The 17,119-nt window shown below is 36.9% G+C and overlaps 1 protein-coding gene across 1 annotated transcript in view; it reads right to left on the minus strand.

Moving 5' to 3' along the window:
* Positions 1-17,119, minus strand: part of MIB1 (MIB E3 ubiquitin protein ligase 1) — an 84,197-nt gene that overhangs the window by 55,198 nt on the left and 11,880 nt on the right. Inside the window, exons 3-8 of the mRNA XM_067290027.1 lie at positions 15,930-16,059; positions 14,004-14,108; positions 5,543-5,609; positions 2,779-2,983; positions 962-1,145; positions 505-649 (exon numbers count right to left, since the gene is read on the minus strand). Coding sequence (XP_067146128.1) covers positions 505-649; positions 962-1,145; positions 2,779-2,983; positions 5,543-5,609; positions 14,004-14,108; positions 15,930-16,059 — 836 coding nt within the window. The remainder of the gene's footprint in view (positions 1-504; positions 650-961; positions 1,146-2,778; positions 2,984-5,542; positions 5,610-14,003; positions 14,109-15,929; positions 16,060-17,119) is intronic.

The raw sequence follows: 17,119 nt of genomic DNA on the forward strand, positions 1-17,119 counted from the left end.
AGATTTAAAAAAATCATCCTATTGTAAATAGCCAAAGAATGTTTGATTAAATTAAGACAAAAATTTTAAACAAAAAATATTAACCTGAACAACAGTTTGCAATAAAACCCTCACCTGAGCTTGCTATCAAACGCTATCTTTAAAACAAGGAACCAACAAACTGTTTGCTACACTCTTTTCATGCCTTAATCCTTACTCCGATCTAATATCTCTTTTAATCTTTTCAATTTTAAAGCCCTTAGAGCAGACCTCCAAAGACATATTTGTAGTCTGTAGACAAACAGAAACCCAAATTCCATTTGGAGCTTTTGCACACTATCAAGTATACATACTACATACTTACTGCAAGTTGTTTTTTTTTTTCTTTTATTTAAGCATAATATTGGACCAGCCAGATCCCGAGTCTATTATCCTTGTATACAAACTGCATACTAGCAGTTATCAGTTTTTAAATTGATGCAAATATTTGCCATACATTTACTACTGATCATTCTTCAAACTTACCACCAGATGCATTACTTATAGCAGATCCTGCTGATGCCACCTTTGAGACAGCTGCTGGGTTGTACGTCCAAGATGTCCCACAAACCTCTACCTTTAAGTCACTGTCTGAATAGATCTGCTGGACCCGACCAACTTTACCTAAAGTCTGCATTGAAGAAAGTCAAATGCAAATAATACTAAAATTAAATATTTAGAAATCAGAACGTTATAACAAGTGACTAATTTTATGAAGTCAGTTTTACATAGTGTAGTCACTAACACTTTTAGCTAAATTTCATCAGCCTAAGCAGATTACTACATCTGAGCAAGTATTACACTGTGTTTAGTGAAATACATTTCCTGCAACTTAGAAAAGTGTCGTCTTAACTCCTACAACCTCCAGGTATTATTACCAGCCATACTTAGAAATATTATGCAAGTTTTACTATTATGTGTACCCAAATATACAACTGCTTACAGGAAGCATTGCTTCAGCCCACTCTCCATGACCTCTCTGAAGAAGCTTGATCCGCTCCAAGTCATAACATACTTGAACAAGGTCACCCACTTGAAATTGAGAGGTACCTCCTTCTGCACCTTGAGCAGCATCTCCGCTTCGGACAACATTGGCTTTGGTGAGAACAGCTGGGTTAAATGTCCACCTAAAAAAAAAAAAAAAAAAAAAAAAAGTCATTTAAAGCATATTTTAAATACGCAACACGTTTAAAAATCATCTATTGGATAAGGTTCTGCTTGTATGCCTAAGAATCTTCTGTGATTAGATACTATGGCATATTTGTTGTTAACCACTTTTTGCCCATAAACTTGTTTGAGAGTCATTAGTTGAAAATTGCAAGGGCAATCTTCACAGAGATGAACATTTCTAAAGCAAAGAAGAAACTTCCTGCCCTGTCCTCACAGCCTAAGGGGAAGTTACAAGAAGATAATAGCCCTGAAAGCAGCCATATAGTTTATTTTTGCAGGGACAGAAGGAGAAGAGTCATTCTGGCTGGAAAGAGAAAGACCCAGGGTGCCTCACAAAGGATTACACTGTCAGGAAATTATATGGAAAGAACACAGGATTTCCCCTTCTCCCCTCCCAAGTCAGCTGCAATATCCAATAATAAGAAGATTCTTCAATCAAATGCATGACCTAGATACAACTAAATTTTTAACCAAACAATCCTCATTTGTACTATAGATTTTACTGGTTTACAGGCACTTAGCTGTTTTTATGTTAGGTTTATTCTAATATATAACAAGGAGGTCTGTTCTTTATGTGTCATTGGGTCTGAGGCTGACTTATATCCAACCATCAGATCTAGCTGAGGAGGATCAAGCAATCTCTATAAAGGACAAAGTCAGTGAGGAAACCACAAGAAAGATGAGCTCCTCTGGCCCTACTGCCATGACTGTCAGAGCAAAATGTACTTGCATCCCTTCAGTTTGTGTTAGATGAGAAACAGCTTCATTTTGCATTACTTTGTTTATTAATGTTAGCAAGAGATTGCAACGCCCTGAGGGAAAGCCTGAATAAATAATGTGATGTTAATCCTTTCTGGACAAAGTGAACAGGTCAGTCTTTGCATACAATTGAAATCATATTTCATTCAACTGTTTTTTAAAGACAAATATGGCTCTTGAGAGCAAGGTGATACAAAGCCATGTGGGGATATCAGCTCAGATCCACAGCAGAGCTGGGTTTGAATCACGTTAGCATGGATGCAGCTCATCAAGTTTCAAACCTAAACTCACTTGCAGGGTGTAGTTTCGGCACCATCTTCCCAACATTTCCCATTGTTGGTCCATATTTACACAAACTAACATTCGTCTAAGTAACAAAACACTGGGTATGCATCATGCCAAGGACTATATATACACATATTAGAGGAGATCCCCAACACAAAAAGAAAAGCGCTCTTAAGCCACTTTCCAGAAAATCCACAATGCATTGCTGCTACTATTCCCCTTGGAACCATGAGATTGCAATTACAAAGAAAAACACTGTTTAAAACGTCATTTTTTGGAAACTGGATATTCCACAACTTTATTCAAGCATTTAGAATTCAAATTTTCACTAAGTGCGAGCGGCAAACTTTCTTTTCCCACTAAGGCATCTTTAAAGTACAGAAGTTTTCTATGATAGGTAAGTTCTCATTACACATTGCAGAAGGAATATAAAAATTCTCAAGGAAATTTTGACAGACCCAAACAGAAGAACAGAAAGTTTCTGGCACCAAGTCATCATAAGTGTTGAAGAAAGTTTGTGAGAATGAATGGTGAATAGTAACAAACCTGTTGCCACTTGGATACTGTACTACTATGTCATGATCCTCATCAATGCCACAAACTGTTCCAGTTGTTGTTAAGGTTTCAAACATGCCATCAGTCCATCCTCCATGACCATGCTGCAAAGACTGTACGATTTCTAAATCAAGGTCAATGTTTACAAGGTCACCAATTTGCAGCCCACCAGGATTTCTGTTACCATTTTGCTCACCTAAAATGGAATAGAGAGAAAATGCCCATAAGATCACAGTAAAAATCCAAACCATCTAAAGAACAGAAATTAATTTCTCAGACAGAACTAATAGTGACAAGACCTCTCAATTTCTCTGAAACTGCACTGGCCAATAGCAAAGAGAGTAAACAGGTAAAAAGGAATTCTGCACCCTAGGTATGGAATTTAGTATTTCTTTTGAGTTTTTTAGATGAGTAGCAATGAAAGCGGTATATGGTAAACAGCTCTGACAGGCCCCACAGTGGCCTCTAACTAGGATAGTAGCAACTACCACACACTACTAGACATCTAGAAAAAGACAAAAGCTCTGATAGTTTTAAGAGATTCATATATACAGTGCCATCTATCCATTCAGCAGCTCGAAGATATGCAGAATGTCCACTGAAGGTAGTTTTTTGGAATTGGGTCAATCCCTGAATGTGGAAAAGCAAGCACCGGCAAAAGACCAGCTCCTAAATGACCAATGATGAAAGTCGTTAACCCTATAAGTAGGGAGATGGCTATAAATAATAAAAAAAAACTTGCATTTTTTTTGTGCAGAAAACCTCCCTGGACAGTGTCTACTTTCAAAAGATGTGTCATAGCAAAAAGTCATCAGCTGTAGGAAAACAGCATACATCAAGCTATGATAACTGATGAGAGAAGACTTGTGAGTTTACTCACTGCCAGAACCAGAGGCTGGTGTCTGGTGCCATCCATAGTAAGTTGGAGAGGGACAATTCCAGGACTTGCACGGATTGAGCTGGCACTTCAGTTTCTCAAGGTTCTTTTGAATGAAAGCTCTACTTTCAACCGCATTGCTCTGCCATTTTGCTATCACCTGCAGATTTTCTGGGATTGTATTTTTCTCATCAAGGTCACCAACGAGATATTCAAGAAAATTACTCCCAGTATTGAGCCCTGATTATATGTTATTCTGTCTTAATCAGGCCCCTACTACAGTATTATTTGCACTCTGCTTCAAAAATAATTCTCTAGTTTTGAATGAGAGTTATACAAGTAAACTCACAGCCTGAACATATCTGTGACCTATCTGTAGAAGACAAATATTAGGGAGAGATGTTCTACCAAAGAATGAGACTGAGAAGATACAGGATAACTTGGTAAGAATGAGGCAAAACCTCTGAGACAGTTCGCCATCATCCCAGAGCAACTTAATATACCGGAAGGGGAAGAATTTACAATATAGTCTCCCAGCTATCTTTACTGGATATTTTTAATGCATTCAAATACAATATCACCCTAAAAGTAAGCTACACTTACAAACACAGGCCTGTAATCTTAAAGCGATAACCAAAATTAACTAGGGTTTAGTGTAACAAATCCCATAAAAGGAGTTTCCCAGTTGATGTTATAGCTAAGATGAACAACATGCAAGCATGCCCTGAAAAATATAGGCCATAAGAACCTAAATTTACCTGTGTAATAAGGCACCAGTAAGACCATATTACTTACTATTTTTATATTCTTATTCATGCCGGACTCAAATGACAAAATTAATTTTAAATATAGAAGCAAGATACAAAAATCAGACCATCTCAGCTTCTTACTTCCAAACAATTAATCTATTAGACAGTACATAGCCATGTGACTTCTTGGATGACAACTTTTTTTCTTCCTCTTTTTTTATTTAAAATAAGACAGACCTTTACTTTTTTCATCTATTCATCTACACTGTCAAAAGTTGTTAACAAAACAGACAAACAAACAAAAAAGTTTTGTTTTAAAAAAAATGTTAAAATACACATGCAAGAAATTAGAATAGACTGACAAAGAGAGAATTCCCATGACTTTAGAAAAGGCAGCATCATCAGCTAATTTTTAACTCATCTAAGTATAACAGGAAACTCAAGAAGAAAAGCAAAACTTTCTGTAGTGTCCTGTTTTATGATCAGGTGTTCTGCCAAGGAAATACATTAATAATTAATAACTTTGTGTCCAACAATCTATTTAGCTCAACTTGCCCATATCTCAAAACTTGCCCATATCTCAAAACCCAAAACAGCCAGCAATCATTTTTGTAATAAACTCTGCATAGTTCTCCACTATCTTAGCTAGGCAGTAGACATAAGCTAGAGCAATAGTTGACATGGAAAACCTCAGCCAACGTCTCATAACATATACTAGTATTACAATAAAATAACAAATTAAGATAGATGTTCAAATATTTTCTGTTTATGGCCATGTACACAGTACTTCATTGAGTATGCCTGAATATTTTAACAGTCCTATCAGAATGCACAGATATGTTTGGCTGCTCAAAAGAAATATAGTACACAACGTACACGTGAAACACAAGTTATTACTTAGTCAATACTTAAGAACTCTCCTGCTGTCTGCCTGGCACACTGACAACAAACACATTTAGAAAAGAGTTACAATTTATTATTAAGATACAAACCATCACAATGGACAGAAGTGCTACCATTTGTATTGCCCTATAAAGAACAGTCCCTTTAAAGGATGTTTAAAAAGGAAACAGAAATCCAGACTAAGCATAATTAACACAATAATAAATTTACTTTATCTGCAACTCACCTAACACAGGACAATGGTCCCTGTAGAAAGAGCCTCCTTTTGCATCTTGGACACATTTCAGGTCAGACTAGGGAGAGAGAGTAAGACAACTTTAGTCCTCACTGGCTGAATCTCCAGGTTAAGGGAGGTCAGTGAAACTAGAACTGAAATATACTCAGTTAAGAAAGGCTGAAAACTACATGTACACAAAACATGCCCTATGAAGTTACAGATGCAAACAATCTCTAGTACTCTTACAAGCTGTCAGCCCTGACATTCACAAGATTTAATAACTCTTAGCAATATAAAAGGCTTTACATTAATGCTTTGTAAAGGATAAAAACGTTAACTCAAAATGATTATTAGAATAAGGCAAAGCTCTTCTGCATTGTTCTGTAGGCATTGTTCCTTTCAAAAAAAAAAGCATAGTAATGCAAGTAAAGCAAGAATAAAAAAACTGCACACAGTGTGCTTGCTACCACAGACTTTCCTGTACAGTATCATTTAAGTCTTGCCAATGCTGCCCTTCCTTTCCACATCTTTTTCAGTCAGATTTATGTTTATTTTAACTTAGAGAATAAAATTTGGCATCCAAATTCTAAAATCTGAAGAATTTCCTGTGAAAAATATACAGAATACAAGGATATGGGGTTTTATTTTTGTTTGTTTGTTTTTAATAACCTTTACACTGAACTAAACACAGCTCTTTTAAGGAGAAAAGTTCTAAAGACTACGCCTCCAGAAAGACTCTGTTTCGTATTATCCAAGAAACAGAAGTTTCAAGTGTGATAACCAGCTACTATTCATAAATCCAGCAGAGTTCCTATAGTTCTCCCTTCTTCTAGTTCTTTCCTGTGTAACCCTTTAAGCCAAATGGCTGCCATCTGGCATTGCTCTCCGTGGAACAACTCGGCTAAACAAAGGGCATTTTGTGTGCAGGATGAGTTGTGAGGGAGATAGGAAACTTTGCTGAATGTGTCAGAATACTGGCAGGGCATGGGGGAGGAAAAAGAGGACAGGTGGTGACTGTGAGAAAATAAACCAAGTAAATGCTTTTCTAATTATTCCTTATTTTTCCTGCACCCAAGATTTATTATGACACTGTCCTCCTGCAAAAGGATGAAAATGACACCTCTTAAGTCTTCCCAGTTTCCAAGATACTGATGAACACAATACTACCTTCAGTGACCTCTAACCGCTAATACAATTTGGAGTACAGCCTGATCTATGAAGAATGTCCAGCCACTTTTTAAAATACCAATTAAAACAGCCAGATCAAAATAACGAGATTTAGCTGCTCTTCAAATTCTGTCAAAAACCAGTTTGTTCAGCACCCAAACAGAAGGGCTGCAACAAAATGCTGCCACCTGGTGGGCAGGTGCTGGGTTTAACCGGGCTGAGGACAAAGGAGCTCTGCCAGCCATCCCAGATGGCCAGCCGATTAATTCACTGGGACTAATGGAGATTTAATTTGCCTGGAGCCCCTGAATACAAACTCTTCATGTCATGCGACAACCAACTGTGTGCGTAAGAGTCAAGAAGGAGTATATACGCAAGAGCTATTTGCACAGTCTTCGGAGCATTAACAAGAGAGAGTGGGAAGATCCAACACAGTTCTCCTTGCAACCAGGCAAAGTTTGGGCACAAGATCTACACGGGTTACAGCAAGTGGTAACGCACAGGGCAGGCTGATGTCTAAAAGCCATCAGCAGCAGCGAAAACATTCAGTAACAATATGATGGATTTTGAGTTATAGTTTTACAGCAGAAGTTACCAGAAAGCAGGTTAAAACACCTTAAATTTTACACAAAGACAGAAACCTCCAGATCTGTGCAGACAAGTCTGTTCTCTCTCTCTTTACCCTGCTGTACTATGCACTAAGCGTAGTTTATTTCTGGAGTATGATAGAGCTGGCTGTGAAACAAAGTGGTAGCTTGGTGTCCAACCTCAGTTTCATATCTGTCTTCCTTTCATTTACATGTTGGAGTCCAAGTTAGATTACTTAGGCATAAAAGAGTCTGATCTAAGTCTTGAAGAAAAGCAAGGTAAAGCGGTTTTTTTTGGGGGGGGGGAGGGGTTGAGTGGGTTTGGTTTTGTTTAAGCAAAGCCTTCACCAAAAAAATAAACTGAGAAGGACTCATGGAAAACACAGGGAAAGATGAGGCACTGACAGAGATGAAGGAAGATGAAGAAGAAACTAACTCAGTAGGTAGCATATATACAGCAAAGAGTTCCTTCCACAACTTTGTAAACAGCGCTACTAACAAAAGTAAACTAACGTATCAACATAAGAAAGGTCTGCAAATATCTTAAAGAAAAACATAACCCTGAAAAAATTCCAGGAGTTTTAAGACAGAAAAATGTACTTAACTGTACTTCAGTACCAGGAAAACTGGCTGCGTAATTCTAATTCTAGAAAAGTACACTTATTTCTTGTAGTCACCTACTGTATCTACCAGAAAAGGTAAAGAAGCTTTGTTCTCCCTGTGATGGTGTGCTCCTTCCCTCCCCAAATGTGCTCTCTCCCCCTCAACCTGGCCTCCCTGTAAACAGCACGTAGGCAGGGGCTAATTGAGCAGGCACCAACTAAGACCTGTCTAGCATGCAAATATGACTATGAGTCAATCATCTCCCCCCCCATAAATAGGGGGCAGCCCAGAGCCCATTGAGCTCTCCTGCATGGCAGTGGGCTGCACTGAAGAACCTCCTCTTGAGCAGGGATGCCTCTCAAGGTTACTCCTCGAGGTTGAGAGATTCCTTACCCGTGACAGATCCTCAAGTAAGTGATTAATAGCATGCTGAACTTCTGCGAACTTCACGAAACTTTGCTGAGTTATATCTCTGACTAATTGTGCACATAATCCCTTAGACATAAACTGTTGACCAAGTCTGAGACTAGGATCAGATTCAGCTGCACCTAGGCTCCTCTCAGAAGGAGTTTAGAAAGCAAGGGGGTCCAGCCTGAACCTCGTGACTCAACAGGAGGGTCTCCGTTGCACACGCATCTGACCCTGTCCTTCATGCAGTAAATAACTGAGTGAACCTTGCCAATCGAACCTTGTTAAAAATTCTCATTTACAATTGAACTTTGTTAAGTCGCTGTCTTACCGCAATAAACATAGTGGTGCTTCCCTCTTACGAGTGAAGTGCATCACTCCTTTCGCGACACTCCCCAAATAGTTTAACTTAAAAAAAAAAAACAGGGGTTGTGTTAAACTCAGTCATCTCCCTGGCCGGTTAACAGGACACCAGGAGCGCATGGCGCCAGAAGCCCCCTAGTGCGGAAGGAGCAGAGGCACAGCTGCAGCCCGGCCCCAGCGACCGGAGGACAGGACAGCGCATCCTCGCACCAGCGAATCCTCAGGGCTCGTCCCTCCCTGCGCTTCAGAGAACTCCATTGTACTTTTTGGCAGTTTTATGAGTCTCCCTGAGTCTAATAAGCAGACGGATACGGCAGATCATTCGGAGACGAGATGTACAAGTGCAAAAGGGAACGTACCAAAAGCCAGGAGAAGTTAAAATGCAAGTTTTAGACTCACAATGATATCATACGCAGAAAAAATAAATAAAACTGCGAGGCCAGGTGTAAATACGTGACAGAGACAAATGTGTGAAGATGAAAACAAAACATAAGCTTTTATATGCTAACTTGATGGGGCTATTTTTCATTCACTTCATTCACTCAGCAAACCCAAAAGAGGATGCTTTCCAGAAGCAGAACAAATTGCAGATTTTTGTGGAATTTGGGTATGCTTCAAGAAGAGACGGATGCCCCAGGCATGCAGGAAGTCATAAGCTGAAAGCTCCAGAAAAAATATGAGCACAAACCTTCCACAGCAAGAATTTCAGGCCCATAGTTGATGCATATGAACAGTCGGTCATAAGGGATTTTGCGTGCAGCGGAGACTGCTCTGCTAACATCTACCTTCTGACTTCACTGAAAAATTCATTGCATCCCAGCAGTATGTGATTAGATTGTGTAAACACCACGGTCTGCTGATCCAAATGGGAAATACAGATGAGATGACAGTTTACTCTGACACGCTATCCAATTACACCGTTGAAGAAACAGATGCAATTTCATCATCATAAAAACTTCAGGGAATGAAAAAATGTACATTAATGTCCAGCAGTGTTGGCAGATGGTATAAGAGTGCCATAATATATGACCTTGAAAAGCAAATCAATGCCAAAGGAGCAGCTGCCTACTGGATTAACTATTAAGTTATTCCTATCAATATGGAATACCATCCAACAAAACCAGAGATGGAGGTGTACAGACTTGGTAAGGAGACCAGGTGTGCTGCTAAGAAAAAGAAGAACGTTTATGCTAGATGCACTGAAATGTCATCTAACCTGAGCAGTAAATGATACCAGGAGAGAAATTAAATAAAGAGGTACAAGGTGCAAAAACAATGGCAAAAATGATAGAGCTTTCCAGAAGAACCAGACTTCAGGCAAATCATGAGTGAACAGTTTTTAACATTATTGTCTATAGGCACTTAAAAAAAATAAAAATTAAGTGGGATCATCTTAAATTCAGGATTGTCTTCGTTTTGGGGTAATATGGTAAATGAACGTGATAGGACAGGATCAGTAAAGTTCTTTTTCTGTTAAGGAAAATGCTTCTTGGCCACTTGGTTATGGACAGAAGACAGATGAAAAACTTGGCTTAATCAAGACTACCAGAGAATGAAGACAAGACAGACTAAGTAAACAAGAAGCAAAAAAGTCTGCTGACAAATGCAAATGAACACACAGGGAATATATAAACACCTCACTTCTTTCTGGATTCAAAAACAACTATCTACCTATGTTTGGCTATGTCGTAAGTAATGTAATGGAAACACCTGCCTCGTATGTAAAGATGGCCAAAATACATGTTTTCAGGTTTTAAGTCAGTTTTGATCAACACCTAGAAGACAACAGAAGGACAGTGAATTAACAAAATAGTGACAAGTAAAGTGACAAGTAAAATAATAAAAATCAACAACTCTTATGTTTCCAGCCATGTTCTAGTCAAACTCATGGGTTAAGATTAAACTGCCTCTTCAGACAACTACACAACTGTTTGTAAACTGAATTCTTGCTGCTCTTTCTTTACAAGAGCTGGACAGCTGAAGATCTGACTTGCATTCTATGCCATAACTGCAGCAGAAAGTGTATTTCTATATATTTTACAACACTCACCTGCAATGCCTAGTATTGCAAGAGACTTCTCATTTTTATTTTAAAAAAATGAATTATGTGTTAATAAGTCACTTTTTAAAATCCTCTGAGGTAACTTCAAGGTCCATCTTCAAAGGTAACCCAAATAAACGTTGATGAACCTTTAGGCATCAATCAGGATGAAAAAAACAAAGTTTAAAATAACGTCAAAAACATAAGGGCAAGGAATCTTCCCAAATTCTGTTACGCACTCAGCTATTCAGACTTTTGTGGAAAAAGTACACAAACACAGATGGCTTACAGATTGCTGTGACAATGATGGATGATAACTACAGTTACTTCTTTCAGACTCTACACAGATGAAAGTAAGATCGTCCATAATGAAAAACAAGAGTAGGAGATTAATCACAACAGACAAGGCAGACTGTATCGAGCAAAGAAATTCGGTAGCACAGAAATGATTCCTGAATAATGAACCAGACATTAGATTTAGGGCATTCCTGCTAGCAGAAGGCCCCAGAATTTAACCCATTGTTGTGTTTTTATAGCATTCTGTATTATCTATTGAAGTAATAGAATACAATGCTTGTTGAAAACCAAGGCATGGTACAGCTTAACATTCTTAGGTGTTTGATATGAAGCATTAAAGACCAGAAACAAGTCCAAAAAACTAGCTCAGTCTTCCCCAAAACTCTCTAATTCCATATACTGTACCTTTTTACTACAAAAGACTATGTTCACACATTTTTAAAGAAGCAAATAATGTGGTTAGCAGCTTGGTCTTGCTCTAGAATCTGAATATATATGGATATGAAATGTGAGTGCTGTCAGTAATCATATTAGTCAATAGCACTTTATTCCTCCTAGAGATGCAAGAAAGGTTTTATCCAACCCAACAGTTTATAACTACAGATTCCAGTTTGGGGATTTGTAGGCTATGTAAGTGTGACAGTAGAGACTCCTAGATTTAAATGGCAGACAGTACAAACAAAGAGAGGATGCATCTTTCTCAACTACTTCCCATATAAACACAGCAACAGCAAACTCTAAAATATCTGACCATAGATAAATGAAAGTTTTCAGCCAGCACCTGCTGCCCTAACAGCCAATCTTTGTCTTTTCCAAGGAAAAGCTGGCAGGCTGGATAAATTCATTCTGAGGACCAGATGCAGCCTGTCAGCTATCAAATAAGCAACCCTGACTTAAGATAATAAGCTATGTTTCTTTAATCAGCTCCATTTGTGTCCAAGTCAAGTGCTACTCATTTGTAAGTATGGGTTTCTTCACAGCTGTATTTACTTGGGCCCACACTGAGTACTGTTGATCCCACATTTTCTGTACATTGTTAATCAATTCTTAAGTCTCAGGACAAGTTTGCCCCAACTTTATATGGGCTTTCTGACAGTCTATTAGCCAGCTATACATAACAGCACTTAAATGTTAGCAGAGAATCATAATGGAACATACACATTAGCAAGCAACTAATCTGTTATAAAATTTAGCTTTACATTTAAATGACTGTCTGTCACAGATACCCAAAAACCCATTCTGTCTGAAGTGATAATTTTTGACAGCAGTATCTGACAAAGATAAAATTAATGTAGAATTGGATTACAACCAGAAAAGCACTACATAAGAAGCCTCAAATTATCCTTTATACATATGTTAATTTTATAAATATTTTTAACAGCTTTTTTTTTTTTTTTAAGTAAGTGTCACTAATCATTAAATGACTGACCAAATATTTCCATTCATGCAAGTCTTGGAAAAGGGTCATCCTCTACTTATCCATTCAGCTTATAGTTGCAGTAATTGATCAAGTACTGCAGAAAATTAACACTCCCTTATATGGCAATAGATTGGCAACAGAAAATAGTTGATTAATCAATAATAAAAATATTTTTATTTTTTATTAAGAAAGTAAGTTGCATTCTATTCTGAAATAGCTTATCTTATTAGTTTCTGAGGCCAGAAAGAATCTTTAACAATTCTCTAGCATGATCTCCTGCATTAAAGAGTCTAAAAATTTCAACATAGTAACTCTGAAATCACAACAAACAAGTTCAGCTGAACTGTATCTTGCTCTATCTAGATCTTGGTAGTTGTGCTCCTTTTTTATGCATCACATTCAAATATTGAGGGGGGAGGAGGGGGGGAGAGACACTAACCATTGGTTTAATAATATTATACCACATAATAGTATATTTAACTTTCTTTTCCCTTTGCCAGTATACAAGAAATTTTCTTTAGAACTAGCAGGACTGGAAGGGAGTTCACAGGATCATGTGACTTACATTTTATTCCGTTTCAGACTGTTGAAGAAACTATACATGACTGAATTTTCCAAGACATGCATCAAAAAGCTGATCTGCACTAAAGATATTTACTCTTTTGTTAAACCTGACATTAAAATATGTATTTACTGCAAGAAAAATATTTAGTATGTCTTTTTAACATTATAAACAAACTTCATAAGCAATACCATAAGGCAAAATATTTTACTTTGAAAAAAGTGGACTGGTCACTGTTGACTTTTATATTTTATCACTGGTATGTCTGACAAGATGTTCCAATGTTAAGTTAACATGGCTTTCCTCTGCATTATCAAACAGAAATGATGCAAAGACAATACTAATTAAGATGTTATAGCAATTGAAAATTGAAGTAACCTTTCCTTGACCCACATTAGGGTAAGAAAAACCAGCAACAGAAGGCACTTATGCTAGAATCTGACCCATTTTCTCTCTATAGCTGTAGTAGTGGCTTTAGAAGCTACGAAGTGAAAAAGAAAAACTTCATGCTAGAGTAAATTAGGGTTGTAAAATAATTCATCACCTTCTCATTGACAAAAAAAATTATCACAAGAGGATTTTAAGTGTTTCTCATAATTAAAAACCTGCAAATCTTGCAGTAATCACTCAGACCAAAGTTACAACGAACTTCAGAGTTCAGGAGTTAAACATATAGGTCTTTAAAAGTTCATGAATAAATGCTATTTTTTGCTTTGGTGAATTTTAATATAGGCACAATATTAGCATAGTACGAATATCATGTATGAAAAATGTAAATATTTACTGTACTCAGCCAGAAACCAGCTCTAAAGTTTAAATTACTTGCATGTTCAATAAAATCTCAGATCAGACTTCCTTCCTAATACATATGCATGATCTATACAGCTGTATGCACAATGACCTGACTAAAAGCACGCAAACTGACAGAGTATTACAAAAGGGAGAGAATAAAGCACAACAAGTTATTCTCATTACCCTTCCCCCACCAAGAGTTTTACCCTTTGTGTTTTTTTTATACTCACCATGCCCTCAAAGCCAACTCTGTAAAGGTTTTTAGCACCATTGTCCCAAAGAACATATGCTGCACTATGTGGACTTGACGCACTCCAGTCCTGGATTTCAGTTACCTATTTAATTGTAAAAAAATGAGAAAATTGATTCTATAACAAAGATTTAGAAGCACATTTAAACTTAAAATTTTGTTCATCCCTTTGGACAAATGTAGGACTTAGCAATTTTACTGAATTTCCAAAATTTATTCTGAAGATGTTTTCTGTTTGATAAAAGTGTTCCCTACTTGTCTTAATAATGACCACAGCCTGAATATTTATTTTGTAGGCCTATTTTTCTTTTATGCATTTGGTAGCTAACAGAATTACATAAATATAGAATGAAATCTGTAAAGTAAATATTTACTTTATGTTGTTTTGACATGTTCTTGCTAGAAAAAATATTTCCTTGGGGGGGGGGGGGGGGAACACCACAGTATGAAAACTATTTTCATCACTCCAATTTGTCTGGTTTAACATGCCTGGTGCCTAACGGCAAAATTTTATTTCCAGTGCCAATCTGTTTAACAAAAGGGCAAAAGAAAGTGAAAAAGACTTTTCCTGACGCTTCTGAAATTATGAGGCTGCACACCAAATTCGGAAAACACATCCATTACTCAAAGAATCAACTTCCAGAATTTGTCTTCATTCTCATCCTTCTTTGGGTATTTATTTAAAAGCTGTTTCTGGTATCTAGTAGTTCCTTTTCTTAGTTTATACCCATCTTGAAAACACTTTTAATATGCATTTATACACATTTTCAGCTCAGAAATAATCCCACCAACTCAAATTTAGTACATAAAGTAGACAATGCGGGATAAGGCTCTTACTTTGCAGGGTTTCAGAGGTTTCAAAATATTCTGCCAAATTCGCAACAAGGGGTAAATAAGCAAGATATGGGTGGTTTTTGTTGTTGTTTTAAGAGATTTAAACTTGTAATTTCCTCTCAATAAAATCCAAAATGAAATCCTCAAAGTCCTACAGCCTATCTAGGGTATAAAATAGCCATTCTTATTCAGGAACTTGTCATTTTATTTTAAATGCTGTTTAAATATTATTAAAAATAAAGGTAACTAAAATATCAGTTCCCCTAGATATAAGGGCATTCAATTCTCACCCTAAAATCTCCCTTTTACGGTGATAAAAGTCACAGTACATCTTACTCTCCCTGCCATAAGTGTTCACACTTATAACAATCCTCTATTTGTTCTCTAGGGAAATGTAAGCTGTAGAAAATATGCAAAGGTCATGATTAGCAACATATCATTCCAAACAATTCAATTCTCCATAAACCCAATTATTTTCACATTTTCCCTATACAACTATATCAAAAATACTTATTATATTATTGTCTAATTTAGGACCTCATATCTGCAACCAACACTTGCAAAGTTCTTGTTTTTAAACTAGAAAAGTCTCTATAATTATTAGATAAAAAACAAAAATACAGGGCACAAGCACTTGAAAGCTAGAGCCAGGTATACACAAATGGGGTGACCCACAAGCAGTCAGACTGCAGAACGTAGTAGTGACTGATTGGGAAGGGCTATGCTTGAGAACTCTGCTGTTATACCAGCTCTCCAGTAATGCTGAAACATACCCAAGATCTTATTGTTACAAGCCAGTCTTAAATAGAACCACCAGAACAAAAATTTGCCCATTTAAAAAGTGTTATGTTGATATCGTAAACATGCAAATTTAAATTTAAATTAATTGGTCATAATATATAGCACCTCCTTTTTCTAAATGCTTCAGCATTAAAGAATACAAACCAGAAACGCCTAGAAAATTAATATTTTAAATTTATGATATTTTTACTCTTTAATTAAAAAGGCCACTGAGGGCATTACCTGAACATCCAGATATGTATTATCTTATTTAAGCCAGTTTTATTTTTACCTTTCCCCTACGCCCATTGCCGCCATCTTGATCTTCCCATTGCCAGTCAACTCCTCGTACCACCCTGGCACCTGCAAAGATTCCTCTTGCTGTAATTTTCTTTGATTTACGGCGAGACTCTAACAATACCCTAAAGTTCCAAGGGGGGGGAAATAAAAAATAAAAAAGTCAAGATGATAAAAGCTCCGTATCAAAAAGTCCAAAATTAATCTTTGGAAGCGGGAGGACAGGAGAACATCTTGAAACAAAAATAACCCCACAAATGCAGATTTCAGTGTGTGAATCACCTCCATTACATTCTCAACTCAAACAGCAGCCCACCAGATTAAAAAGTTCTTCCTAAATCTGAATTATTATGTGTTTATAATTAAAGTTTTTAATCCTAATGAAAATTTCTTCCTCAAACTTCCTACTATGAATAGATCTACAAATAGAGGCAACTTAGGAATAGATCTGTACCAACATTATTAACATCAGTAAAGGAACAGAGACTTCTATAAACAAAACATTTCTGTTTCTCTTAGAAGCATCCCTAGGTCAATATTACTTTCCTGTAACTGTACTTCTATCTTTATTCAGAATTATGCTATTAAGTAGAAGAGCTGCACCTTTTCCCCCTCCATGTGACAAGAGTTTACTCTCTACATACTTTTTACATATCTTGGCACATTTCATTCAACATAATCAGCATCCATTTTCTCAGTCTTATTTTTATAATAATATGCTATTTTCCTAAAACAACCTCCTCTTTTCCTCAGACTCCAACAGAACCAAAATAGATCAGCACAGAAAAAGTGCCCAAACAGAACAGTTCTTTATGAATAATTAATTGCAAATGGAAACAGAGATAAACATTTTCCTGCCTTTGCAGTCATCTCAAAAGCCACCATTCTGCGTGCAACCAGATTTCTTACTTCATGCCATAAGAATGTTGCCAGACAAAAGTATTTTTCAGCTGAAATTCTGAATGTTTCCTGACCTCTTCAGGAAGTTAAAACCCTCCTGCTCAACTTTTAACATCCAGCAGATGGCAGACAAGGAAAAAGTTAACAAATTGTTAGAATCAATGAAAAGAGCACATCAAAATATTAGCAAATTTTATCTAAGTAATACAAAAGGGTGACAGAAAACGCGAAGAGATATGTTGTTTAGAGCAGCATTTCAGAAATATCTCAACATCTACAAACCTG

Source organism: Apteryx mantelli, chromosome 2 (genome assembly GCF_036417845.1).
Source record: "Apteryx mantelli isolate bAptMan1 chromosome 2, bAptMan1.hap1, whole genome shotgun sequence".
NCBI classification, from domain to species: domain Eukaryota; kingdom Metazoa; phylum Chordata; class Aves; order Apterygiformes; family Apterygidae; genus Apteryx; species Apteryx mantelli.